The sequence below is a fragment of the Euleptes europaea genome, chromosome 4 (genome assembly GCF_029931775.1).
Source record: "Euleptes europaea isolate rEulEur1 chromosome 4, rEulEur1.hap1, whole genome shotgun sequence".
Taxonomy (NCBI): domain Eukaryota; kingdom Metazoa; phylum Chordata; class Lepidosauria; order Squamata; family Sphaerodactylidae; genus Euleptes; species Euleptes europaea.
This window is the reverse complement of record NC_079315.1, coordinates 55,643,782-55,666,895: the sequence shown is the minus strand read 5'-3', so window position 1 is coordinate 55,666,895 and position 23,114 is coordinate 55,643,782. Positions and strand designations below refer to the sequence as shown.

The 23,114-nt window shown below is 44.4% G+C and overlaps 1 protein-coding gene across 1 annotated transcript; it reads right to left on the bottom strand.

Moving 5' to 3' along the window:
• Positions 1 to 6,390: 6,390 nt before the first annotated feature.
• IDNK (IDNK gluconokinase) lies at positions 6,391 to 16,096 on the bottom strand. The gene is made up of 4 exons (XM_056848862.1): positions 16,080 to 16,096; positions 10,292 to 10,378; positions 7,612 to 7,655; positions 6,391 to 6,785 (listed from the first exon to the last, which is right to left on the bottom strand). The coding sequence occupies exons 2-4, from the start codon at positions 10,319 to 10,321 to the stop codon at positions 6,422 to 6,424; spliced, it is 438 nt and encodes a 145-aa protein (XP_056704840.1). The 5' UTR covers positions 10,322 to 10,378; positions 16,080 to 16,096; the 3' UTR covers positions 6,391 to 6,421.
• Positions 16,097 to 23,114: the final 7,018 nt, after the last annotated feature.

Sequence of the window (23,114 nt, the reverse complement as noted above, 5' to 3'; positions counted from 1 at the left end):
TGATGATCCTTTTTAAGGATGTGCTCTTCAGACTGAAACAGTTAATGCCTGAATTATAGAACAAGGATCCTAAATGCGGGCAACTGAGGGAGAGGCTGAATGAAGACCAGGGCCTTGCTCTGAGGCAGTCCTTCTTTCACATACAGTATATTCCTGAGGTGGAGGGCCAAACGTTTTTTGTAGGCGGCTTGATCCTGCCGCCAGTGTAAGTGGCCTCTTACCATGGAATAAGAGGCACTTATGCTGGCAGTGGGGGCAGTTCCGTTGGTGTCTGGTTGCCGCAGAGCTGCATGCCGCCCCTCCAACGCTGCAGTCTCTCGAGGACCTAAATCCTGGAAGGGATATGTGGCGCCGGTGGGGGGGGGGGGGCGTTCCCAGGGGCGCAGCTGTCAGTAGTCAGCTGCCAAAGCCCTTCCAGCCCGGGAACACCCCCTCCAGCAACAGTGTTGCTGTGCCGAGTTTTACCTGGCGCAGCATCACTGTTTTCTATGTGGGAAAAACAATTTTAAACATTTAAAAAGGCTTTTTGTAGCCTTGCTGCAGCTGGGGAACCTCTTTGGAGGCACCGCTGCAAGGCTCAGGAATGAGCTGGTAGTCTCTTTAAAAAGCTTATTGTCTTCTTAAGTAAGGCAAACAATGCTGGAAAATAAAGTTGTCTGAGGGGAAGGGAGATGTAGAAAAGTACTACTTCTTGTGGCAGCATTTTTATTCCTAATATTGCCATCTTTGGAACCCCTGAAGCTTACTATGAACTCCAGTTGATCTTTTTGTTTCTTGTTTTGTTGGCATGGAGGGAAATAACAAGAGAAGAGACGGGTGGTTCAGTGTCATCATTGGAGAAAACAAATTGGGAAGCATGTACTGGCAGCAGTTCCCTGTTGAAATGCTCTCAGCCCACAATGCTTTATGTACTTAATGGGAAGCCAAAGAACTGTTTGAAGAGTTGGCTGGGGGAACAACCTGCCTGATAAATATGGGATGGGAGAAATTGAGCATGCACGCAGAATGTTCATGTGCTCCTGGAACCTGGCCTGTATAGAGTAGTCTATGGGTTTGTGTAGTGGACTCTGGTTCAAATTTGGCTTTATGACCAGATTTTTAAAAAATTATCCTACATGTCTTTATATTGTTTATTGATTGTTAACTAGCATGAGGGGCACTTAAACCCTGACACTATTACTATACTTGATGTATTGGTAGTCTTCAGTTTAACAAATATGAAATGTTTCACTTGGATGTAAGTAACTAGTTGAATACAGTGATTCACTGGTGCAAGGATCAGTTTCATACAAGGATCATTGGTCTCTCCTTCCTTCCTCTGTTCTAAGCAGCCAGTTCCAATCCTTGGAAAGTTTGAGTCCCAGGCAATCTCCAAATAGGTCAGTGGGTGGCAATGAGGAGAGGGAAAGAGGTGAACTTGCCCTTCCTGCCTCCCATCAGCAGAACTGTGCAGATCAAGAGAGGAGGAGGAGGCACGTTCACCCCTTTTCTCCTCATTGCAATCCACTGGCTGCATGGCTATTATTCCACATAGGTCCCACAATCCCAGGAATCAAGTTTCCCAGAGTAGAAAATGGCTTCTGGAGGGAGGAGGGGAGAGCAGAGACGATCCATGGCAGCACCTTTTACTGATGGCTTGCTGGATCCAACTCTATCTAGAATAATTTGCTAATGTTCAAGTCCTGCATAGGACATTCAGCATACACACAGTGGGGAATGGTAGCACCACAAGATGGCACTCTTTGAGCTCCAATTAGCCCCTTCTGTAGACTTGAGTGTAGAATTCAGGTTTAAACTGCTTTAAGAAATAGATGAAGTACCTTAGCTTCCAAGAGGCAGGCTCAACTAAATCAAGTACACTTTCTAGGATGTCCTTACCCTACCCCCTAAATGTGTTCGTGGGAAAAATGTACATCTATTGCAAGAACTTCCATTGCTGAAGTATTGAAGTGAGATGCTGGGTTGTAGTTGAGAATGGATTCATAACCTGCTTATAACTACATGTTATAACACTTATGCCTTAATTTAATTCATGTGGCAAATCTTCAAGAAAATAATGTTTATACATAATGTATAAAACAGTCTTATATAAAGAAGTCTAATTTAAAGATTGGGGAAAGAGCAAAGAGAAGTTTCCAGCATCAGTACTGGCCACAGATTTTGACGTGTGAAGTTTCTGCTCTCTCCCCTCCCCCCACCCCAGAAAATTAGAGTGTATGGCTTGACCACTGGCTAATGTGCTGTTGAACACTGTAGTGGTATAAGAAACCAGTGTTCTCCATGTGTAAATTTCAGTAGGAAAAGAGCAGAATTTCTTGTCAATCATCAGAACCTGTAGTTTGTACTGGGAAAACGTTCACCCGCCTTATTAGAGCTGCCAGATCACCTTTCACATGTTGTCTTTCCTTACTATACTTTTGAATTACATCTGCAGTGGTGGCGACATCTTGGAATGTATAGATTTATTGAAGAAAAATGTCACAGTTCCGTTGCATAGCTTTCCATCAGTACGGTTTATGGGAATTAAACTTCCCAATAGTTAGATTAATGAATGTATGCAAGCAAAATACTCCCAATCTCCTCCTTCCTTATTGCTACATTCTTAATAAAATTGTAACTCTGAATCAAACCCCTGGCAAGATCTTTGCCCATGTCAGGTAACACCCTGACACCTGGAGGGAGTAAACGTGTTTACTGCCAAGCTGCAGGTAACATCTTAACTTTGTCCAAATGTGAGTTTGCTTAATAACAGAACCAGAAATAGCCGCCTAAATTTTTTTACTCCCACATTATAATTTTTGACCTGATGACTTTAAGGTGGGTTTAAACTAGGATCCTGTTGTACAAACATCCACTTTGCTTAAGCTAATGCTGGCATGTTACAGTCTTACGAATACCTAGCAGTGTAACTAGAAATGAAGCTTGCCCAAAAAGTCCTCCACCACCACTCACATTGTTGAGCATCTAGCAGGGGCTGAATGGAGAACTTAGTGGTTTCTCAGCTGAAGTGGATGAGTTCCCTTATGAGAATAACGCTCTTTATGCATTGTGGTTTGTCTTGCTGAAGGAAAGAAACATTTTCCTGTGGAGTACAACTGTACAGTGAAAAACAAGCTACACAAACAAGCTTGCAACAGTCACTTCTGTAAGTTGCCCATTAGCTTTGTGGGAAAGGGAAGCACAGTCTAGCAAAAGATGCGGGCTCCTCAAACCAAATCCTGTTGGAGGCATCTGATAATCTTCAAATGGAGATGTAGTAATGTAGACTATGTCCTCTGCTCCAGACCACCCTGGCCACCCACCTGGAACAGATGGGACAGGCTTATGTAGCCTTTTTAGTCTTCCAGTGCCAGATAGTCCATATCATGCCTCCTATAATGAATCTCATCATATAGGCCAGAACCAGGTCTTACGGGGATGTGAAGCTCGGTAGAGTACAGATTCAGCATGTATCTATTTGCTAGGGAACCAAGGCAAGCAACACTGTTATAAACATCTACTTCATGAGTGGGATCCTGTGCAAAAGCTCATGGATGGAGTAGGTGAAGTGGATCTTTCCCCACATTCCCCTTCCTCCCTTTTTAGGACAAGAAGCAGGCTGCTGCGGAGGAGGGGGAAAAATTCCAAGCTTTCCCGTGGGTTCCAGCCCCATACGTCCCAACAGCTGGGTTTATCCTAGCAATAATTGGGAAACCAGTTGCTCCAAGAGCAAGGCCATGTATAAGAGGCAGATCGCTAATTCTCCTGGTGGGCCCACTGGCCCCCTTCTGGTTTACTTCCATCCAATTACACACCTAAGGTAAGTAACAAGAGTGTGTGTGTGTTTCCAGTTAGCCACAGCTTTCACTGTATAGCATCATTTCTGGCAAAAGTGGTGCAACCAACTTAGTTTCTGCAGTGTCTTTCAAAGGTGATGTTACCCTCATCACTGGAGTGTGTGTGTGTCGGGGGGTGGCATTATCTTACAAGAAAAGCTGAGACAATAATGCTTGCCCAGTCACGGCAGTGGGTTGTACATAGTAGCTGCTGTTCACCAATAACAATGGCTGTGATCCTTCTTTCACTAACTGCATTTAAAGGTGGTCATTGGAGCCTTTTTTCTGCACAGTGCATGTTTGCTATGTGTGGGGCAGACTGCTTTTGATATTGAGTACAGAAGCATATTTTTCCTATACTGTAAAGTGGGAGGAGATGAACCTTGATCAAGGATGTTTGAACACATGTTAGAATGCATTGGGGAGAAATGGAGGAGTAGGGAATCCTCCTTTGAGGCATGGTTTCCTAGCGTGCTTGTGTATGGTTCCTTGTAGCCCCAGTGGCAACAGTGGGACTGGGGTGAGTGCTAAGGCAAGTTTCTAAGAAAACAAGAAATTGTTGCCCTTGATTTCTTTTATCAGTGGTTCTTTGGTGATGGGACACTTTACACAAACTCTTCATAGTGTTTCATAGCTAGATCTTGCATACGCCCGGTGGCCTGCCATGATTGCTGCAGGCTCAGTCAGTTTCCTATCCTCTGTGAGGTGGGAGAGGGAGCAATTTGGCAGGGCCACCCTCTAGGATACAGATTCCAATGGAGGGTTTTAATCTTATACCACATTCTTCTGTGGCTGCAACATTACGCTGTCACCAGGGGATGGGTCCAGCCCTGGAGCAAGCACAGGATTACAAATAACTCTGCTGCTCCTCTACCATGCCCTAAATTCTACCCAATGTCCCGAGCTGGCACTGTCCTCCAGCATACGGGTTATGCTGATAGGAGCAGCTCCTTGGCAGCACGAGGGCGTCATGTGATTTGGAAATCATTCTGTTAAGCTCTCTCACCGCACAACCATTTTCTGTGTGTACTGGTCAAATATAAGCTGGATCTGGCTACAACAATAAAGTCTGGCCATACAGCTAGTTGACCAGCACAGCAAGGGTCTGGAGATTATCCTAAACCTTGGAGCACACAGCCCATAGACAGTGAATAATTACTTCTGTTGAGGTGAGGGTTATAGCCTCCACCATAAATACAGGGAGAGTTTCAGGGCAGGAAACTTGCACTAATAGCAACGTTAACATTGGAAAAATATGCCAATGACATAACCTGGTGTTTAGGTTTGAAAACTGTAGAAATAAGCCAAGAGCATCCTTCTGTTGTTTGACTTCTGAAGGTAATTTCAATCATGGGCTGATTCCTTGATCCAAAGAAGAGAACCCTAGAGGGAAATTCTGGAAAACCAGGATAGAGGATGTAACAAGCTAGATGTCTGTTTAATCTTACTTTTGTGTTTGCTTTTGGGTAAAATTTGCATAAGAATTACTTTGTCCCCAGTTCAGAAATACAGTTTCAGTTCCTTTTAACACCTTAATACTCATTTTTTATCTGAAAACTAGTTTCTCTACTGTTTTTTTTCTCTGCACTCTGTAAAGGTCCCCTGTGCAAGCACCGGGTCATTGCTGACCCATGGGGTGACGTCACATCCAGACGTTTACCAGGCAGACTGTGTTTACGGGGTGGTTTGCCAGTGTCTTCCCCAGTCATCTTCCCTTTACCCCCAGCAAGCTTTTACCGATCTCGGAAGGATGGAAGGCTGAGTCAACCTTGAGCCAGCTACCTGAAACCAACTTCCGGCGGGATCGAACTCAGGTCGTGAGCAGAGCTTGGACTACAGTACTGCAGCTTACCACTTTGCACCACGGGGCTGCACTCTGCACTCTGTACATGCAGTGAGACTGTTAATCAAAGCTACCCTTGAGACAACCCATGTGTTAACTATTTACTGCAGACCTCTTGGAGAGCTCACACATCTCCCTCTCTTAAGGTTTTGACACAGATTACAGAATACATGGCGTATTGTTTCCATGTTACACCTGCATGTTTAAAAAGCTCACGGATAGTGGCAATGTACTGTGACTCCATTTCCTCCTCCAGTTTTAGAGACTTCCAGCCTTTTCCCCATTTTTCCCCGGCTGGAAGACATGAATCCCTCTCTGCCTCTACACTTGTACGGAGTTTTTTTCATGCTGCAATACTTTAGTAGTATGAAGGAGGGGGTTTAGGAGCAACCCTGTGTCTACTGTCCAGATGTAACCGAAGGATAAGACTGCTCTGTTAGAATGCTTCATGGCGTATAAACTTTGTAACTTCTGTAGTTCTAACTTTAATTGTGTTTTCCAGATCCATTAGAATATTAGGGAAATAATACATGCTTTAAACATTCTCACCTAAATCCAGTTTATGTAAAGGGAAAGAGTGAAAAACACCTTGCAACTAAGCAGCATTGTTCTCATTTCATAAGTACAATGAAGTTAATTCACCAGTATGCACTGTTCACCAATGCACCAATATGTATTGTTCAGTGAAAGGAAAGCAACTCTATGAAGGACAACAAATCTTCTGTGAGCTTGTCCTGTAAACCAGGAACCAACCTGGGAAGAACTATCCATACCTGTTTCTAACATATTCTTCAATAATAGCTACTATTTCTGAAACAGGCTTTTCCAGACTGACAGTGATAGAATTTTCTGGTGGTGATGGAGCTTCGAGAGCCTCAAACTGAGACTGCAGCAGCTCAGGGGGCATAAAGTGCCCCCTCCTTTTTGCCATGCGCTGAGCAATGAGATCCATAGGTCCATCTAAGTGGATGAAAAGGATCTTTTGTGACGCTGGCTCCCCTGGTTCTTCTGGCCGGCCACTGGGATTCTCACAATTTGTGCCAGCCTCTCCATTTTCTAAAATGCGCCTGTACATTTTTTTCAGAGCTGAGCAGGCTAAAATTGTGTTTTGCCCAGAGGCATGCTCCCTGCAAAGAGAAGACATGGTCATGATCTATCCAATTTAGTGGACTTACTTTCTGTCACATACTTGCAGCTTGGTGGACTGGCTTTAGACCAGGGATGTCAAACATACAGCCTGGGGGCCAGATCCGGCCCCTTGAGAGCTCTTATCCGGGCCACGAGCCAGCCAAGGCAGCCCCTCCACCCCATCCTGATCTGGGCTGGCGAGGCATGGCCCAGCCCGACCAAGTGACACTTATGTCATTTCCGGCCCTCGTAACAAATGAGTTTGACACTCCTGCTTTAGACTATACGACTCTGGAGTACAGATTATGTCTCTGAACACTTGCCAAAGCAAACAGTTCTCATGCATAGAAAACTAGAATGAAAAAAGAGGCTGGACTAGAGCTCTCCCTCTTTCAGGCTTTCCCCAGGCAGATTTTTTTTTTTTACACAGCAAGGAGCATCATATGCTTGTAATGCCCTACCTGCATTCTGAGTGGACCTGTTGTTCTTTCCAATCTGTATTTCAGCCCTTATTTGATGTAAGATCTGCATAGGTTTTGTTTCTGCTAGACCTAGGAAGGGGCAATGCACGACTCTAAAAATATGACTCCTGACTACTAGAAATCTTGCTCAGCCCTAACCCCTATTCCCCCAGGCACTGCCTATGTACATTTCAAGCCTTTGAAATACAACCTGGGGGACTAAAAACTGGCTTTTGATGTTTTGATGTTTAAAAAGTGTTACGCTCCATGTGTGCCACCAGTGGTTGTTGCTTGTATGTACAGTTGTAGAATTCACAGGACGTTGATTACAAGTTCTTATGCTGTGAGTCAAACATTCTCTTACCTCATTAATATATCATGTAAGCGGCAAAGCCATGGAATCCTGTCCTAAAAGAGAGAGAGAGAGCAAGTTAGCTTAAGTACATTGTGCCATTTCACCGAAAACAATGACTTGTACCATTTGCAGGAGGTTTTCAAGTTTTCCTCCAGAAAATCCTCATGGCATCTTCATGCTGCTAGCAATAGCAAATCACCCTAGCCCCGTTAGTTTTGATACTTCTTTTTAACAAGAAAATACCTTCTGCCTGTGAATGCACTGGGCTCATATGAATGTATGGGAAATGCATTCAAAATGATTATCAGCTTCACAGTGTAATCCAATTAAAACTTGCAGATTTCTTCATAAGTAATTCCTAATAAATAAACACCTATTTAGCTCATGTCTGACAAATTTTATTGACAGTTTACAGGATGGCTGCATTGGAAAGAAGATGGGAGACACTCTAGTCATGGTAAAGCACTTTCCTATTTTCCAGCAAGCTTTCAGTTTCATATCATTGGTTTCAGCAGGAAATTATTATTGACATAAGCCTATAAAAAGGTTTTTCACAAATAATACAATATAGTGCACTAGTGTAATGCTTATTGGTTTAAAAGCTTTTATCCACTATAAGAAGCAGTCAGGATAAGCAGCGTTTCCATCTGTGGCAAATGGCTGCAAGGTTTAATTTGCTTTAAGCATGGCATAAGAGTCAGCTTTTCGACTGGCATGTGCAAAAATATGACAGTTGTAATTTGAGTTTCCTTTAAAAAGGCAAGTGCAGTGTTCTACTCTTCTCTAGTTGATTTCACAAGCTCCAGCCATCAAGCAAAAATCTCTTATTTAATTTTATGCTATTGTTCAGCGGTTCTTATCAGCTTGTCTTTGGGGAGCAACAAACAGCCCTTGTAACAATTCACATACGTCTGTAAAATGAGGTAACAGGGATAAAGGGAAACAGAGATGTGCACATAAAACTCACAGCCAGCTGTTTCTCATAATACTGAAACTGGTGTTGGTAAAAGTACTCCAAAGGGGGCAATTAACAGACAACTTCTGGCAGTGCGGCCCCCCAGTGGTGTCCAAAGGATTAAGCTGAACATGTACAGTCTGTTAAACATGTCTTAGGAAACCAATATGAAGATTTCCCCCCTTGCCCTATTGTTTTACTTCCTTAGGGTTGTACTAATTTAAGAGTAATTTGGTCTGCACTACGAGCAAAATAAATTGCTTTGCAGCTGGGCACCAACCAACCATAATTAACCACTTCGAAGTTATGCTGATTTCAATGGGAGTGACTTAAATTCATGTCCCTTTGAAAGGACGTCAGCATGCCTAATTTTGGCTAGATGATGCTTGTGTTTTGCCTGTTCAGATTCGGCGATATAGTTAACTTTATAGACAGAAAAACAAGGCACAGTCCACTTTACACCACAACAATCTTAGAGCACAAGTACCTTGCAAAGGTGTAAGAGAAGAGTGGATGGGAATACAGGAGGTACACAGAGACCCCCTTCCATTCCTCATTTTGCTGTCTTTATGTAGGCATGGAAGAGGGTTATTCAGGATCCTCTGCATATAGGGGATGAATCTACAGCATTGGGGGGATCATGCCTACAGTTCTGCATAATCTCATGGTTTCCTTATTTAATTTTTGAAACATTGGGAAATGAAAGTTAAAACAAGATTTTAAAGTTATTTTTACTCTACATTAAATTGGAATTAGATATGTTGTAGTGGTGGAAAGTGCCATCAAGTCACAGCTGACTTATGGCGACCCCGTAGGGTTTTCAAGGCAAGAGACATTCAGATGTAGTTTGCCATTGCCTGCCTCTGCATTGGTTGAGAAAAGAAGAGTTGGTTTTCATATGCCAATTTTCTCTACCTTTTAAGTAGAATCAAACTAGCTTACAATCTCCTTTCCTTCCTCTCCCCACAACAGACACACCCTGTGAGGTAGGTGGAGCAGAGAGAGTTGTGAGAAAACTGTGACCGGCCCAAGGCCACCCAGCAGGTTTCCTGTGGAGGAGTGGGGAACTGAACCAGGTTCTCCAGATTAGGGTCTTAACCACTATGCCACGCTGGCTCTTGACAGCAATTTAGGCTTCCACAATGCCCCTTCAAGTTACCAATGAGTAACATGTTGACAGAAGTAAGCATGTTGTAAAGATTCAAGGTTTTCTCATCTGAAGAACTGTCTAAATTCCCTATCATGGGGTAAAGTCTCGGGGCTCGATCTTCTAAAACCCACATTATACACACATTAGGTTTGACAGCTTTTGCACGGGCTCCTACAGTGGGGTTGCCAGTGAAAGGTTTTTGGGGTGGAGGCTGAGGAGGGCAGGGTTTGGGGAGGGACTTCAGTGCCTCGGAGTCCAATTGTCAAAGTGGCCATTTTCTCCAGGTGAACTGATCTCTATCGGCTGGAGATCAGTTGAACTAGCAGATCATCTCCAGCTATTACCTGGTTGGCAACCTTATCCTACAGCCAGCCTTCAGCAGCCTTTGAGCTGAGGCAAATAGCAGGTGATAATGATCTCCATGCCAGAAAAACCTTCACTTAGTGATTCCTGCACATCAAGCTATTATTACCAGTGCAAGAACAAATCAAGTCCTTGGGTATTTGGCCAGCTGGCAACCTTATATAAAATAAATGTGTTTAATGTTTACAAGCATTCTTTGGCTTCTGGAGGGTATGGGATACCTGATCATTCAGAGGGATTCCTTCTGCCATTTTCTTTCTGTTCTCTTCTGGATGATAGTCATCACCTTCATAGAATTTCCATCCCAGCTAAATAGGAATCATAATTATGGATTAAACAGACAAATTCAGCGGCAACAAAACTCAGCAAATACAAATAATTACTGGACCTTTGCATCACAAAATGAGCCACTGTTTATATGATCACATTTCTGATAAACTTACAACTGTGTGATTAGGAAGAAGAAATGGCCTCTAATGAACAGCGTGTCTGTGTTTTGTTTTAAAGTCAAAACTGCATTTTATGTGTCTGCTTCAGTGGTGAGACAAAGCACCACCTATGTAAACTGGCAGGGTTAATATGCAATAAAAATTGGGCTTCACCTGGCCATTCTGGGTGCTGCTCCCACATAGCCAAAGCTGATGAACAATGCAGTGTCCTGGAAGCAGGAGCAGTGTGGTGGGTGAGCTGGCAGTGCCGGCGCAACAGGCCCCCTGCAAATGCTGGCCAAGCAACCGCATAAGTGATCTTCCCTGGCTAAAGTGAGGATGCATGCTGCAAATGGGCTGTGGTTCACTGCTGTTGTGTCCTTAGCCCTCGCTCACAGAAACACTATGCACAAAACCTATACAGCACTTACATAGTATAAACTGTACCTTATTGGCTAGATGTGAGCCCACGGTGGATCTGTAAAACAATACAATATAAATGAATATTTTACTTTTGTAGCAAAATTAGACATTTAAAAAGCAAGGCACTGGAGGGGGAAAAACACTTTTCAGAAATAATAATCGTATGAGAGAAAATGATCAATGAAACCTACATGTTGTTCAGTCTGTAATTGTCAGGATGAAAGTACAGGGCTGGCTTGCAGTTTTATGTAACTATTTTTCTTTTTGAACAGAACATATGCTGAGACAGTTGGCTGATGGACAGCAGCCATAGCACAGCAGTATTAACAAAAGTAGAGTTGTGAAGGTCTCCTGAATCATCAGATCGATGAAAGAAGCTGGTAGTCATAACTCTGAAATTCAAAAATCCCAGAAGGGCTTGCTGACAGCAAGGCAGCTGGTGATTTGCCCAAAGGCCCAAACTAGAAATCCTTCATAACTCCATCCTATGCTGAGATGGTCATCTGTAAATCCATTAGACTGAATAGGGTTGCCTAGTCCCTCTTTGCCACCGGTGGGAGGTTTTTGGGGTGGAGCCTGAGGAGGATGGGGTTTGGGGAAGGGAGGGATTCCAATGCCATAGAGTCCAATGGCCCAAACAGCCATTTTCTCCAGGTGGACTGATCTCTATCGGCTGGAAATCAATTGTAATAGCAGATCTCCAGCTAGTACCTGGAGGTTGGTAACCCTAATAATCAGGCAACTAACTAATGGGTGTGACAGAGTTAAAAAGGGCATTAATATTCATTGATAGCTGGCAGTCTTTGTTCCCTGCCTTTGGAAGGTGACACCATTTGGCTACTAAAAGGTGGGTGGGTGGGAGCTGTGATTCACTCCTCTTTCCTCTTAAGATGGGCGACCTTTACTCAGTAGGAGAAAGATGGGACCTGTGCCTTATTATGTGATCTGACATGTGCCTAATCAGCTCCCAAAGTTGCAGATTTAGATATCTGCACAGTGCAGTCAGTTTTGTTTTAACTATTTAGTATTGCCAAGTATTTCACTTCCCATATGCTTTTGTTTAGACAAGCCTAATTGCAGATTTTTATGCCCTCCCCCAGGACACCGGATATTCATGGGTCCCATCATCAGGACTAAACTTCAATTGCACCACTCCCCTTCACTGAAGGAGGGAGCATGGTATGATCCAGTAGTAGTGTTCTTCTCAGGCAGGCTTGGGCAAGCATACATACTTTCTTATAACTCTGGACTTGCAAAATAAATCAAAAGTCCAATGGCACCTTAAAGATTAACAATACTTATTTTAGTATGAACTTTTGTGAATCACAGCCCACTTTGTCAGATAGACATGTAATGGAAATCATGCTAGGAAATCTTATGGGGAAGGTTGGGGGGGTCAAGTGTGAATTACACTATGGGCACTTTCACACATGCCAACTAATGCACTTTCAATTCACTTTCAATGCACTTTGAAGCTGGGTTTTACTGTGTTAAGTGGCAAAATCCATTTGCAAACCATCGTTAAAGTACATTGAATGTGCATTATTCAGCATGTGTGAAAGCGCCATTGGGAGTCTTTCAAGTGTAAATCTCAATGTAAGTTGAAATGAAAAGAGAATATTTGACATAGAAAGGGTAGGTGTGTGTTCCAGCATAGATCAACAGAATTAACAGTTACACATTCTGGATGGTGAGAGTGGTCAGAGGTTTGAAGCTCTCCTTTGGATACACAGGGAAGAAACCCATTCCTTTTTAAAGAAACTGAGACCATACAGCATCTTTTCTCCAAAGTAAAGCCAACTCTGGCTTTCCTCTGCCTCCTAGAAGGAAGAGGTGCTTCAGGAGACTTCTGGAATGATCACCTTTACATCTGCAGGGAGCACCTTCATCTGGATGAAACTGAGTGTATCATCACCATTTTGGGATTGGGCCTGCTCCACCTATGACAGCCATTTTGTAGTGATGCTCACTACCCTTTTTCAAAAGTGTGTGAGGTTCAACAAGGTTGTAGACCCTGGTCTATAGGGCTATCTTCTTTAACAGAATGCACAAAATACATTTGGAATTAAAAGTACACATACAGGAAAGAAAATATAATCAGAACTGGCAGGCCGAACCTGCGACCTTCTTTGACCTTTAGTATAGACATAGTCAAAGTCACACCAAAATGTACAGGACAGCACTCATCATGGTTCTGTCATACATATCAACTGAGATCTACTACAAGCTTTGCATCAAATGGGTTTATGACTATGCCTACAATTGCGTGAAAAGTTCATTGATTTAAAACCTCCTTAGCTTCTGAGATCGGATAAGACCAGGCTAGCCTGGGCCATCCAGATCAGGGTTGTGCCATTATTTGGGTAAGACTAATTTATAATGTACACTTTCTTTTTGCTGCTACAATGGAGCAAATTACGTTTATCTATTTAATTAGTACAAGGGGCGTTGCTTATCTGTATGTTGAACTATCTATAAACCCACGCTATGAATCTTTCCCTGGCCCGTAAAAGTCATGTGCATTTGTAAATGACTATAATTTTTGATGGCCAATAGTTTTTAGCATGACTGACTGTGGATAACTTCCTGCAAGGTCTCCAGGGTGAACTTCAGTCTATTCCAATACATGTCTTGGTAGGGATAAAAAAGAGCCCATTCACACTTTCATGCTGAGAGCAATACAGAAAAATTTAAAAACCCTTTTGTATCAACTTTCAGTGCTAGAGGTCAATGCTGTGACACTCAAGTTCTTGCAAGTTTTTTTTCTTTGCTTCCACAGATGCGCTTCCATGGAGCCTTGCTCTTGTTCATTGAGAAATGCTTGGCCACCAGCCCTACTCTAAAGAGACTGCAAAATACACTTAATTACTACTCCTATACAAAACTGGTTGACCAACTACGGTTCATTGGAAACAAAAGTTTGGTATGTAATTAAAGAAGGGGGCCTATTAAAAGATATGCTGGCTCTTCCAAAGTAATATTTGGTAACAGGGTATTATGTAAGTTTTGTCATGCATGTGTGGGTGTTAAACACACCTACAAAGGTTTTATTCATACAGTATGGGTTTAAGTTTTGATATCAGGAGATCCCCAACGATGATACCAGCACAAAGAAAGCTTGCTGTGCGTATCTACCAAGAACATACATCAATTCACTTGGCATCATCTGCATTTACAATGTTCTGACTCCTTCTCAGTAAAAGTGTTATCCATCCACATTCTAAACATTTATTTTGTGCTGTTAGCCTATGATACTGCCTGTATCAGTTTATTTCTGACATTTTGTATTGGCAAAACTGCAGGAACACCCAACTTCAACATACATACCTATTAAGTATCTCCATTAATTAAAAGATAAAAACTTTGCAGCATCTAAAACACCAGTGATATTTTGCAAACAGTGAAGGCTATAATTTTATTTGACTAAGTAATGCTGTCCGAGTTCTCCAACTTCATTACATCCAAACTACCGCATCCTCCCACAGTAATTAAAACCTGATTCTCGGATGTGCCCTTCATCCAATACTGAAGAGACCTAACCTTAGCGTCACTTCTGGCATACCTGTTTAGCACAAGGGCTGGAATATGATTTTTGGGCAAAGGAAGTTTTGTCCACCACTGTTCCTGTTTCTTATATTAAACCGCTGCCTGACACACAGAAATTAAAGTTATCCAGCATTTTCCAACATGGGGATATAGTGGCAAAGAAAAGCTAGGCCACTAAAACAATGGCCTGTTCTGTAAATGTTAAAGGTGCAAATTTTCCACCAGTGAAATATTTGAGAGTCCTAGGTCAGGGATTTTTATTTGGGCTATTTCCTGGGGTTAGAATTAATAGGTAGGGATCATATTGAACGAAAATGACTTCACTAGCATGCTATGACAGTTCTATAAGGCAGTTAATAAATGTTTTAAATAAATACATAATTCTATGGGGAAGAAGGGTTACAGGATAAGGAACAACAAAAGTGTGATGGGGAAGACCTGGAAGAAAGGATTGAAAAATTGCGCTGAAGATGTACAGGAAAAAGCCCGTGGTGCTACATGAGTGAGAATTCTCATCTGTACACAGGAGTTCTTTCTCTCTCCTTTACAAAATTGATGACAATTTGGCAGCAGTTCCAGCAACTGATTGTGAATAGAGGTTCATCTCACTGTTTCAAGTTTGTAACCTTTTCAGGAAGGTAGTCCTAATTAAAATCTACTCAAAATCTCCCGTTAAACAGGACAGCTTTTTTGCAGAGCGGACTTTGCTTAACTTCTGAGCAGGTCTTGGAATAATTACCTTCTATTCAGGACCACTTTACTGTGCGCTGTGCTTTGCTTCACAGCTAAAGGGGCCAAACAAAGGCTGTTACCGCACTTGTATTCCCAGCGATGTATTAAGCGATGTATTAATTGAGAGACACTGTCCTTCAGTGTTCCTCCTCTGAAGATGCCGGCCACAGCTGCGGGCGAAACGTCAGGAAAGAAAATACCAAGACCACGGTCACAAAGCCCGGATAATCTACAAGAACCAATGAACTCTGACCGTGAAAGCCTTCGATGATATTTTGAAAGCCTTCGACGATGTATTAAGAGTTTGAAAACGTTATAAAAAATACTGTTCGCACTTTGTTGGGCCCCTTTAGCCGTGAAGACGTCTTCCAACCATTTAGAAGCCATGCTACCCAAAAACCCTTTTAAAGCGATGTTTTTTTTATAACATTTTCAAACTCTTAATACATCGCTGGGAATGCAAAGTGCGGTCACCCCCGTAGGCGGTGTGAGGCCATTCCTAGACCCTCCGCCAGCAACAGCGTCCAATGCAATAGAAAAGAGTAGGAGGCCAGTAGCCCCTTACAGACTAACGCATTTCTGGCAGGGTGTGAGCTTCCGTAGGCCTCCCAGTACCCTTTTCTGCAGCCCCCCCACCCCGCCACTTCAGTGGCTGCAGCCCCCCTCGCCACTTCTGCAGCCCCTGAAAACAAGCCCACCCTCCCCCAGAAGCGCGCAGGAGGGACAGCCAGCCAGCCAGCCAAGGGTTGACTAGCGCGGGGGCGCCGCGCGCGAGAGCCTCGGCCTCGTCCATGCTCCGCCCCCTCCAGAGGCTCTGCTCGGGGCTGGCCGCAGCCGGCGCGCTCGCCGCCCTCCAGCCCCACCGCACGAGGGGACCTACTTCCCCGAGCCGCTCACTCCCATGACCACCAGCAGCGCCATGTCCAGGAACCCGGGCGTTTCTGCTCGCCCGACCTTCGCTCTCCGCTCTTCTTGGGCGTCCTTCGCCGTTCCGCCCTCTCCGCTTTGTTCCTCCCCTTGTCCCGGGGCAGCGAGCCGGGGGAAGTTCAGCGTTGGCTGCTTCTTAATAGCCATCCGTCTTGCTGGAGGAACACGACTCTTGAGTCGCCCGGTGGACTACATCACTATGGACGCGAACCGAGGTCCCCACCCCACCCCCCAAGTCGCAGAGTCCACCATTCTAACTAGTTGCAGGGTTGCCAGCTGCCTGGCGGAGCCTGGAGTTTTCCTTGGATTACAACAGATGTCAGGAGCCCCGTGGCGCAGAGTGTTCAGCTGCAGTACTGCACTCCAAAGCTGTGCTCGCGACCTGAGTTCGATCCCGACGGTCGACTCAGCCTTCCATCCTTCCGAGGTCGGTCAAATGAGGGCCCAGCTTGCTGGGGGTAAAGGGAAAGATGACTGGGGAAGGCACTGGCAAACCACCCCATAAACAAGTCTGCCTTGGAAACGTCAGGATGTGATGTCACCCCATGGGTCAGGAAGGACCAGGTGCTTGCACAGGGGACCTTTACCTTACAACAGATTTCTAAACAATAGAGATAAATTCCTTTGAAGGAAATGGCAGCTCCAGAGGGTGGACTGTATGGTGTCATGCAGTATCACATCTCTGCTGAGCTCTCTTCCCTCCTCAAACTCCACCCTTCCCAGGCACTGCCCCAAATATCCAGGAATTTCCCATGCTGAAGTTGGCAAGCCTAGGAGGAGTCAGCTGTGCAACACAGAAATAAGGTGTAGGTTTATGTGTCTGGATGAATGACTCTGAACTTACATAAGGTAGTATTATTATTTTTTTGCCACTGATTATGTCCCATCATGCATGTTGTCTGCAAGCTTGGGCCTAGACCCTAGAGAGTTATTTTTCATTTTATCCCAGTTGTTTTGGTACATTGTACCTGTTGAACTAAGCAGAAGCTCAGTATGACACTGGTATGAGACATCGCCACTGCCCTGGTTCAGATGTATAGTGTGAGGGAGAGGGCGCCCAAGAAGCCAGGAAAGGGCTGGAGGAAACTACTATAGTAAGCTTCCCATCTGCCTTTTAAGGAATAGGGGTGTCTTTCTGGTGCAGTGTAAAGTATATATTAGTTATGAATTAAAGCATCACTGTTAGTGGGCACTGGTGTTCAAGTGATCAACATCTTGGAAGTGCTGACCGAAGGGGAAGGATTGACTAGTGTTTGGGTGTTGGCCCTTGTGCTTAGGCGTGGTTGTTCCTTCCTCCTTCAAGGTGAGATCCTCATTCACTTGCCCCAGTGGGTTGCCTTATCCGTACACTTCCTGTGCAGGTGTAGAGTTTTTTCCAGAGGCCTGAGGTCAGGAACGTCAACAAGTATTACAAAGCTGCCCTGCTTTCTTTTATTCGGGATGCTGTTGTCCTTAGTAATTCAATCATTGTGCAAGGGGCCCCTCCTTCCTTTGATTTTATATGCCCTTTTACCATTGTTTGCTTTCACTAATTTTCCTACTTCTTTAATCTTCCCAGTTCCACAGGTGTAAGACTAGAGAGAATATGGCTACATTCTGCATGAATAGACGTGAACTGTATTCTCTAATGCCAAATTAGACGTGACTTCTGTTATGAGTTGGGTTGGGTTTGCCTGACCTGTTTTATAGACAGACTTGATGTTGAGGAGCTAAAACAGACTTGATGTTGAGGAACTAGTGTTCCCATGCATACCAGGGCCTGATTCAGCTGGAGTGTGTGTGTGCGGGGGAGGGGCTTCAGCCTTGCCCCCTGAGCCAAAATGGCCATGGGGGCCTATTTGCCCTGCTTGGGCTCCACATGCTGATTGTATTTTGGTTGGCTATTGGAGTAGACACAATTCAGCCTAGACATACAAACTGCCTAGACCACGGGTCCTCAAACTTTTTAAACAGGGGGCCAGTTCACTGTCCCTCAAACACTGTTGGGGGCCGCCCCCCTCCCAAACGGGAAGGCAGCCAGGCGCCCAGGCAAAGAAAAGTTAACTTGCGGCAGGAGGACGTGCCGCCCCTCCCCCAGGTGCCTCTCCATGGACGACACTCCCCCCATCGCTGGGCTGAGAGACCCTGCCGCCGCCTCGTGCCCTCCTTTCCCGCCTCCTGGAGCGGGAGGCGGGCTGGGCTGGCCCTCTGCTTGGCAAAGAGCACCTGAGGGGAAGGGGGAAGGGCGCGGGAGGAGGCCGGCAGGAGACGGGGGTCTCTCAGCCCTCCCCGGAGGCACCGCCACCCAAGCCCCCTGCGCGGGGGCCCCAGCGCTCGCTCACCTCGCTCCTGCTTGGCTTGCAGGCAGACGGGGTTGTTCTTCTTCCAGCCCAGCATGGCTCCTTTAGGGCTGCGGCGGCTGCTGCGGCAGGAGGAGCAGCGGCGGCGAGGGGCACATTGCAGTCCGAGGCGGCGCCTCCTGTTCCCCAAGCCGTGTGCGCGCCTGGGGAAAAGAAGGCGGCGGCGGCTCTTCAGGGCAGCCGCAGCGGGGAAGGCGCAGAGGCTGCGGCGACTCCCGGGTCGGCGCGGGTGTCGCCGCTCCGCTGCCGCCGCTTTATACGGCGAGCGGCCGCCTTAGTTTGGGGAAGGGACGGGCATGGTGGCGGCGGCTCCGGAGAGAGGAGGGGGCCAGGTCCAGGACCCTGACGGGCCAGATCCGGCCCGCGGGCCGTAGTTTGAGGACCCCTGGCCTAGACAATGGGATTATATGGGGCTCTAATTTAGCATTGGGTATAGGATGTGTTTTGGGAGCTCAGTGTTGCCGCAATGCAAGGAGATGAACAGGATCACATAGTGACTGGTCCTCCATCCCTCATATTTTCTTCCTCTTCTCTTTGCCCACTTATGAACTACACAATGGTTTTGGTGATTTAGCTGAGCTTAGGTTCTTCGCACAAATACAGTAACCCTTCTGCAGTTCACTGTTTTGTTGTGCTCCTCAATTCAGTGGACCATTGCAAAGGCACTACAGTACAATCCTATCCACTTTGGACCCTTCTATCCAGAGGACATGATGGTGCTATAAGTAGGCACAGTGACACTAAAAGTAACTATCTTGCTCTGGATTTAAGTATTAAACTGAAGTTTATTGAATGGCCAAAAAGAAATAGGAATGCAACATTATCAAAAGACCATTCGGAGGCTGGCTGTTGTGCTGAAATGGTTAGGGTGTTGAACTAGGATGGGAGAGGCTTGTGTTAAAATCTCCAACACCACTGGTGGCTTCAGACCAGTAAGTCACTCTCAGTCAACCTTTCCATACAGGACTGTTATGAGGATAAAATGGGAGGGGAATAGCTATATATTTTGGCCTGATACTCTTAAATCAGAGATGGGATTTTTAAAAATCTAGCAAATAAACTAATTACCTAATGTCTTCTTTCCTTCCTCCACCCCCCCCTCCATTTTGTTTTTTAACATACAGCCAGATTAAGGACTCGGAAGAACATAAAAGCTTGCATACTCTGTTGCACTATTTTGGATGGATCTAATAAAAAGTATTATGAGGCTTTTGTTTTGGGATTTTGCTTTGAATTAATATGGTTACCTGCAATCTTTAAAAATGTTGTATACACACATGTTGGGCAGTTAATTTTCTATTATTATTATTATTATTATTATTATTATTATTATTATTATTATTATTATAGTGTTAATGTAGGGATATGTACTTCTGCTATGATATACTACACTATAAATAAAACATAATGACACAATCTCCTCAGGTATTTAATTAAGGAAGAACCACATATCACATGTACCTTTCTCAGTTGAGGGTGTGAAGAGATGATGCAGATCCTTGTTAGAAGAAAATAATGTGCGTGGGTGCAAGTGCCTTATACTAAACTGTGAAGAACCCAAATCCATACAATCTCTTTTAAGATCAACCAAAATAATGCAACACATTTTACAAGCTTTCTAGTTCTCCGGAACTCTTAATCAGGCTGCATGTTTAAAAACGAGCAAAGGTGGTGGTGGTGGTGGGGTTAAACACTCTCAAGTGGTTTTGGAGAACACAGACCCATTTCAATCTGGATTCAGCCCTGGCTTTGGAATGGAAGTGGCCTTCGTCACTCTGACTGATGATCTTCAGCAGGAGAGTGATAGAGGGAGTGTATCCTTGTTGGTCATCCTGGACCTGTCAGCAGCTTTTGACCGTGGTATCTTTCTGGAAAGGCTGGCTGGGCTGAGAGTAGGGAGCACTAGGCTTTGGTGGTTCCACTTTTACTTGACCAACCGGAAGCCTTGCTCTGTATAAATCATGCAAAGCTGTAATTGTGCCATAAGGCAAATCCTCTCCAGTTGCTGGAAATCCCACTTAGCCTTTCCTCTAGTTTTGGGGATTTCACCGCTCCTTGTCCATATACATCCAAGCTTATATTTGCAGCCCTTTTTAAAAAGTTGATATTATATTAAGCTATAATAAGGTAGATTCCTCGGAAGTGCTATCTGTTCCACGCGCAGGACCAGCTAGGTAGGCACAGTTGGGGAGTCTCAATGCATGGATGAGATGGTGGTATAGGGAGGAGGGCTTTAGATTTGTTAGAAACTGGGCAACATTTTGGGACAAGCCAGGGCTATACAAAAGAGGTGGGCTCCACTTGAACAAAGATGGAACCAAACTGCTGGTGCATAACATTAAAAAGGTGGCAGAGCAGCTTTTAAACTGAACCTGGGGGGAAAGCTGACAGGTGCTGAGAAGCATCCGGTTCAGGCAGACTCAATGCAAATGGACAAAGGGAAAATTGCTTCTGATTGCCCACACGGGAATGGGGTAGACATGAAAGGGGATGGTAAAGTAAAGCGAGATAGCAACTTAAGGATGCCCAAGGGCACATGCCAGGCAAGTCAAAAGAGAGAGACAGTGTGGAGGTGTTTCTATGCTAATGCTAGACGCCTCCAAGTGAAAATGGAGGATTTAGAGTGCATGGTTTTAAGGGAAAACATAGTGAGCATTACAGAACCCTGGTGGAGGGGAGAGAACCAGTCGGATACAGTCACCTCTGGTTACAAATTCTATAGAAATGACAGAGAAGGGCGTATTGGAGGGGGTGTTACGATGTATATCAAGGAAGGCATAATGTCTAATAAACTAGAAACCATAAAAAGGGCAGACTCATCTACAGAATCTTTGTGGGTGAAGATTCCGGGCCCCAAAAGTAATTAGTACTGGGGACATTCTATCAGCCCCTGACCAAAAGACTCAGAGTGATCTACAAATGGAGAATGAAATCAGAGAATCATGCAAAAGTGATGAAGTAGTAATAATGGGAGGCTTTAACTACCCTCGTATTGGCTGGATAAACGCATGCTCCAGTCAAGCCAAAGAGATAAAATTTCTAGATATCCTCAATAACTGTGCCCTCAAACAGTTGGTCATGGACACAACCAGAGGGGAGATGATCCTGGACTTCATACTCTGTAGTGCTGCCAGTGACTTAGTGCGAGATGTAGATGTAGTTGAGCCAATTGGCAATACTGACCACAATGGTATTAAATGTAATTTATATGTATGTGGGAAAGTGCCTGGGAAATCTCACACAATTACTTTTGATTTTAAAAAAGGGAACTTCTCTAAAATGTGAAACCTGGTAAAAAGGAAGTTGAAAAGAACAGTTAGGAGGGTTAAATCTCTGGAAAAGCCTTGGAGGTTACTCAAGTCCACAATATTAGACACTCAGCTAGATTGCATACCACATGTCAGGAAAGGTGGTAAAGTCCAAGAGGTCACCGCCATGGCTAACGAGTAAGGTGAAGGAAGCTATTAGAGAAAAAACGACTTCCTTCAGAAACTGGAAGGATTGCCCAAATAAGGCAAACAAAAGCATACACAAACTTGCACAAAGGAAATGCAAACAAATAGTTAGAGATGCAAAAAAAGATTTTGAGGGACATATCGCTAAACAGATCAAGACCAACAATAAGAAATTCTTTAAGTATATTAGGAGTAGGAAACCAGTTAGGGAAGCAGTTGGACCATTGGATGACAATGGGAGTAAAGGAACAATAAGGTAGGATAAAGTGATTGCTGAGAAACTAAATGAAGTCTTCTAATCTGTCTTCACTGTTGAAGATATAGGGCAGATTCCTTCTCCTGAGCAGAGGTTTTGGGGAGGGGAGAATGAGGAACCGGGGCAATAGTGGTAACAAAGCAAGAAGTCCTAGAATGTCTAGACAAACTGCAAACTAACAAATCACAGGGACCAGATGGTATTCATCCTAGAGTTCTTCAAGAACTCGAATGGGAAATCGCTGAAATGCTAACAGTGATACGTAATATGTCCCTTAGATCAGCTTCTGTACCAGAGGACTGGAGAATGGCCAATATAACACCCATTTATTAAAAAGGTTCCAGGAGGGACCCAGGAAATTACAGGCCAGTTAGCTTAATGTCTGTTCCAGGTACACTGATGGAAAGCATTATTAAAGATAGAATTGTCAAGCATATAGAAGGGCAAGCTCTGCTGAACAAAACCCAACATGGCTTCTGTAAAGGTAGGTCCGTCTCACTAACCTTTTAGAGTTTTTTGAAAGTGTCAATAAGTATGTGGACAGGAAGAGCCTGTGGACATTGTGTATTTGGATTTCCAAAAGGCTTTTGACAAAATCCCCCACCAAAGACTGCTAAGCAAACTTCATAGTCATGGGATAAGAGAACAAGTCCTCTTATGGATTGAGAACTGGCTGAAAAATAGGAAACAGAGAGTAGGAATCAATGGTTGGTTCTCCCAATGGAGGGATTTGAGCAATGGGATCCCCCAGGGATCTATGTTGGGACCGGTACTTTTCAACCTATTCATCAATGACTTGGAGTTGGGGGTGAACAGTGAGGTAGCCAAGTTTGCAGATGACACCAAAATATTTAGGGTGGTTAAAATAAAATCAGACTGTGAAGAGCTTCAGAAGTATCTCTTCAAACTGGAGGAATGGGCATTAAAATGGCAAATGA

Excerpts from the sequence above, each read along its gene's own strand:
- IDNK (XM_056848862.1), bottom strand. The coding sequence starts at position 10,321 with ATGGCAGAAGGAATCCCTCTGAATGATCAG. Across the intron at positions 7,656-10,291 it reads GAATCCCTCTGAATGATCAG|GACAGGATTCCATGGCTTTG; the intron begins GTATCCCATACC and ends TCTCTCTTTTAG. Across the intron at positions 6,786-7,611 it reads TTACATGATATATTAATGAG|GGAGCATGCCTCTGGGCAAA; the intron begins GTAAGAGAATGT and ends TTCTCTTTGCAG.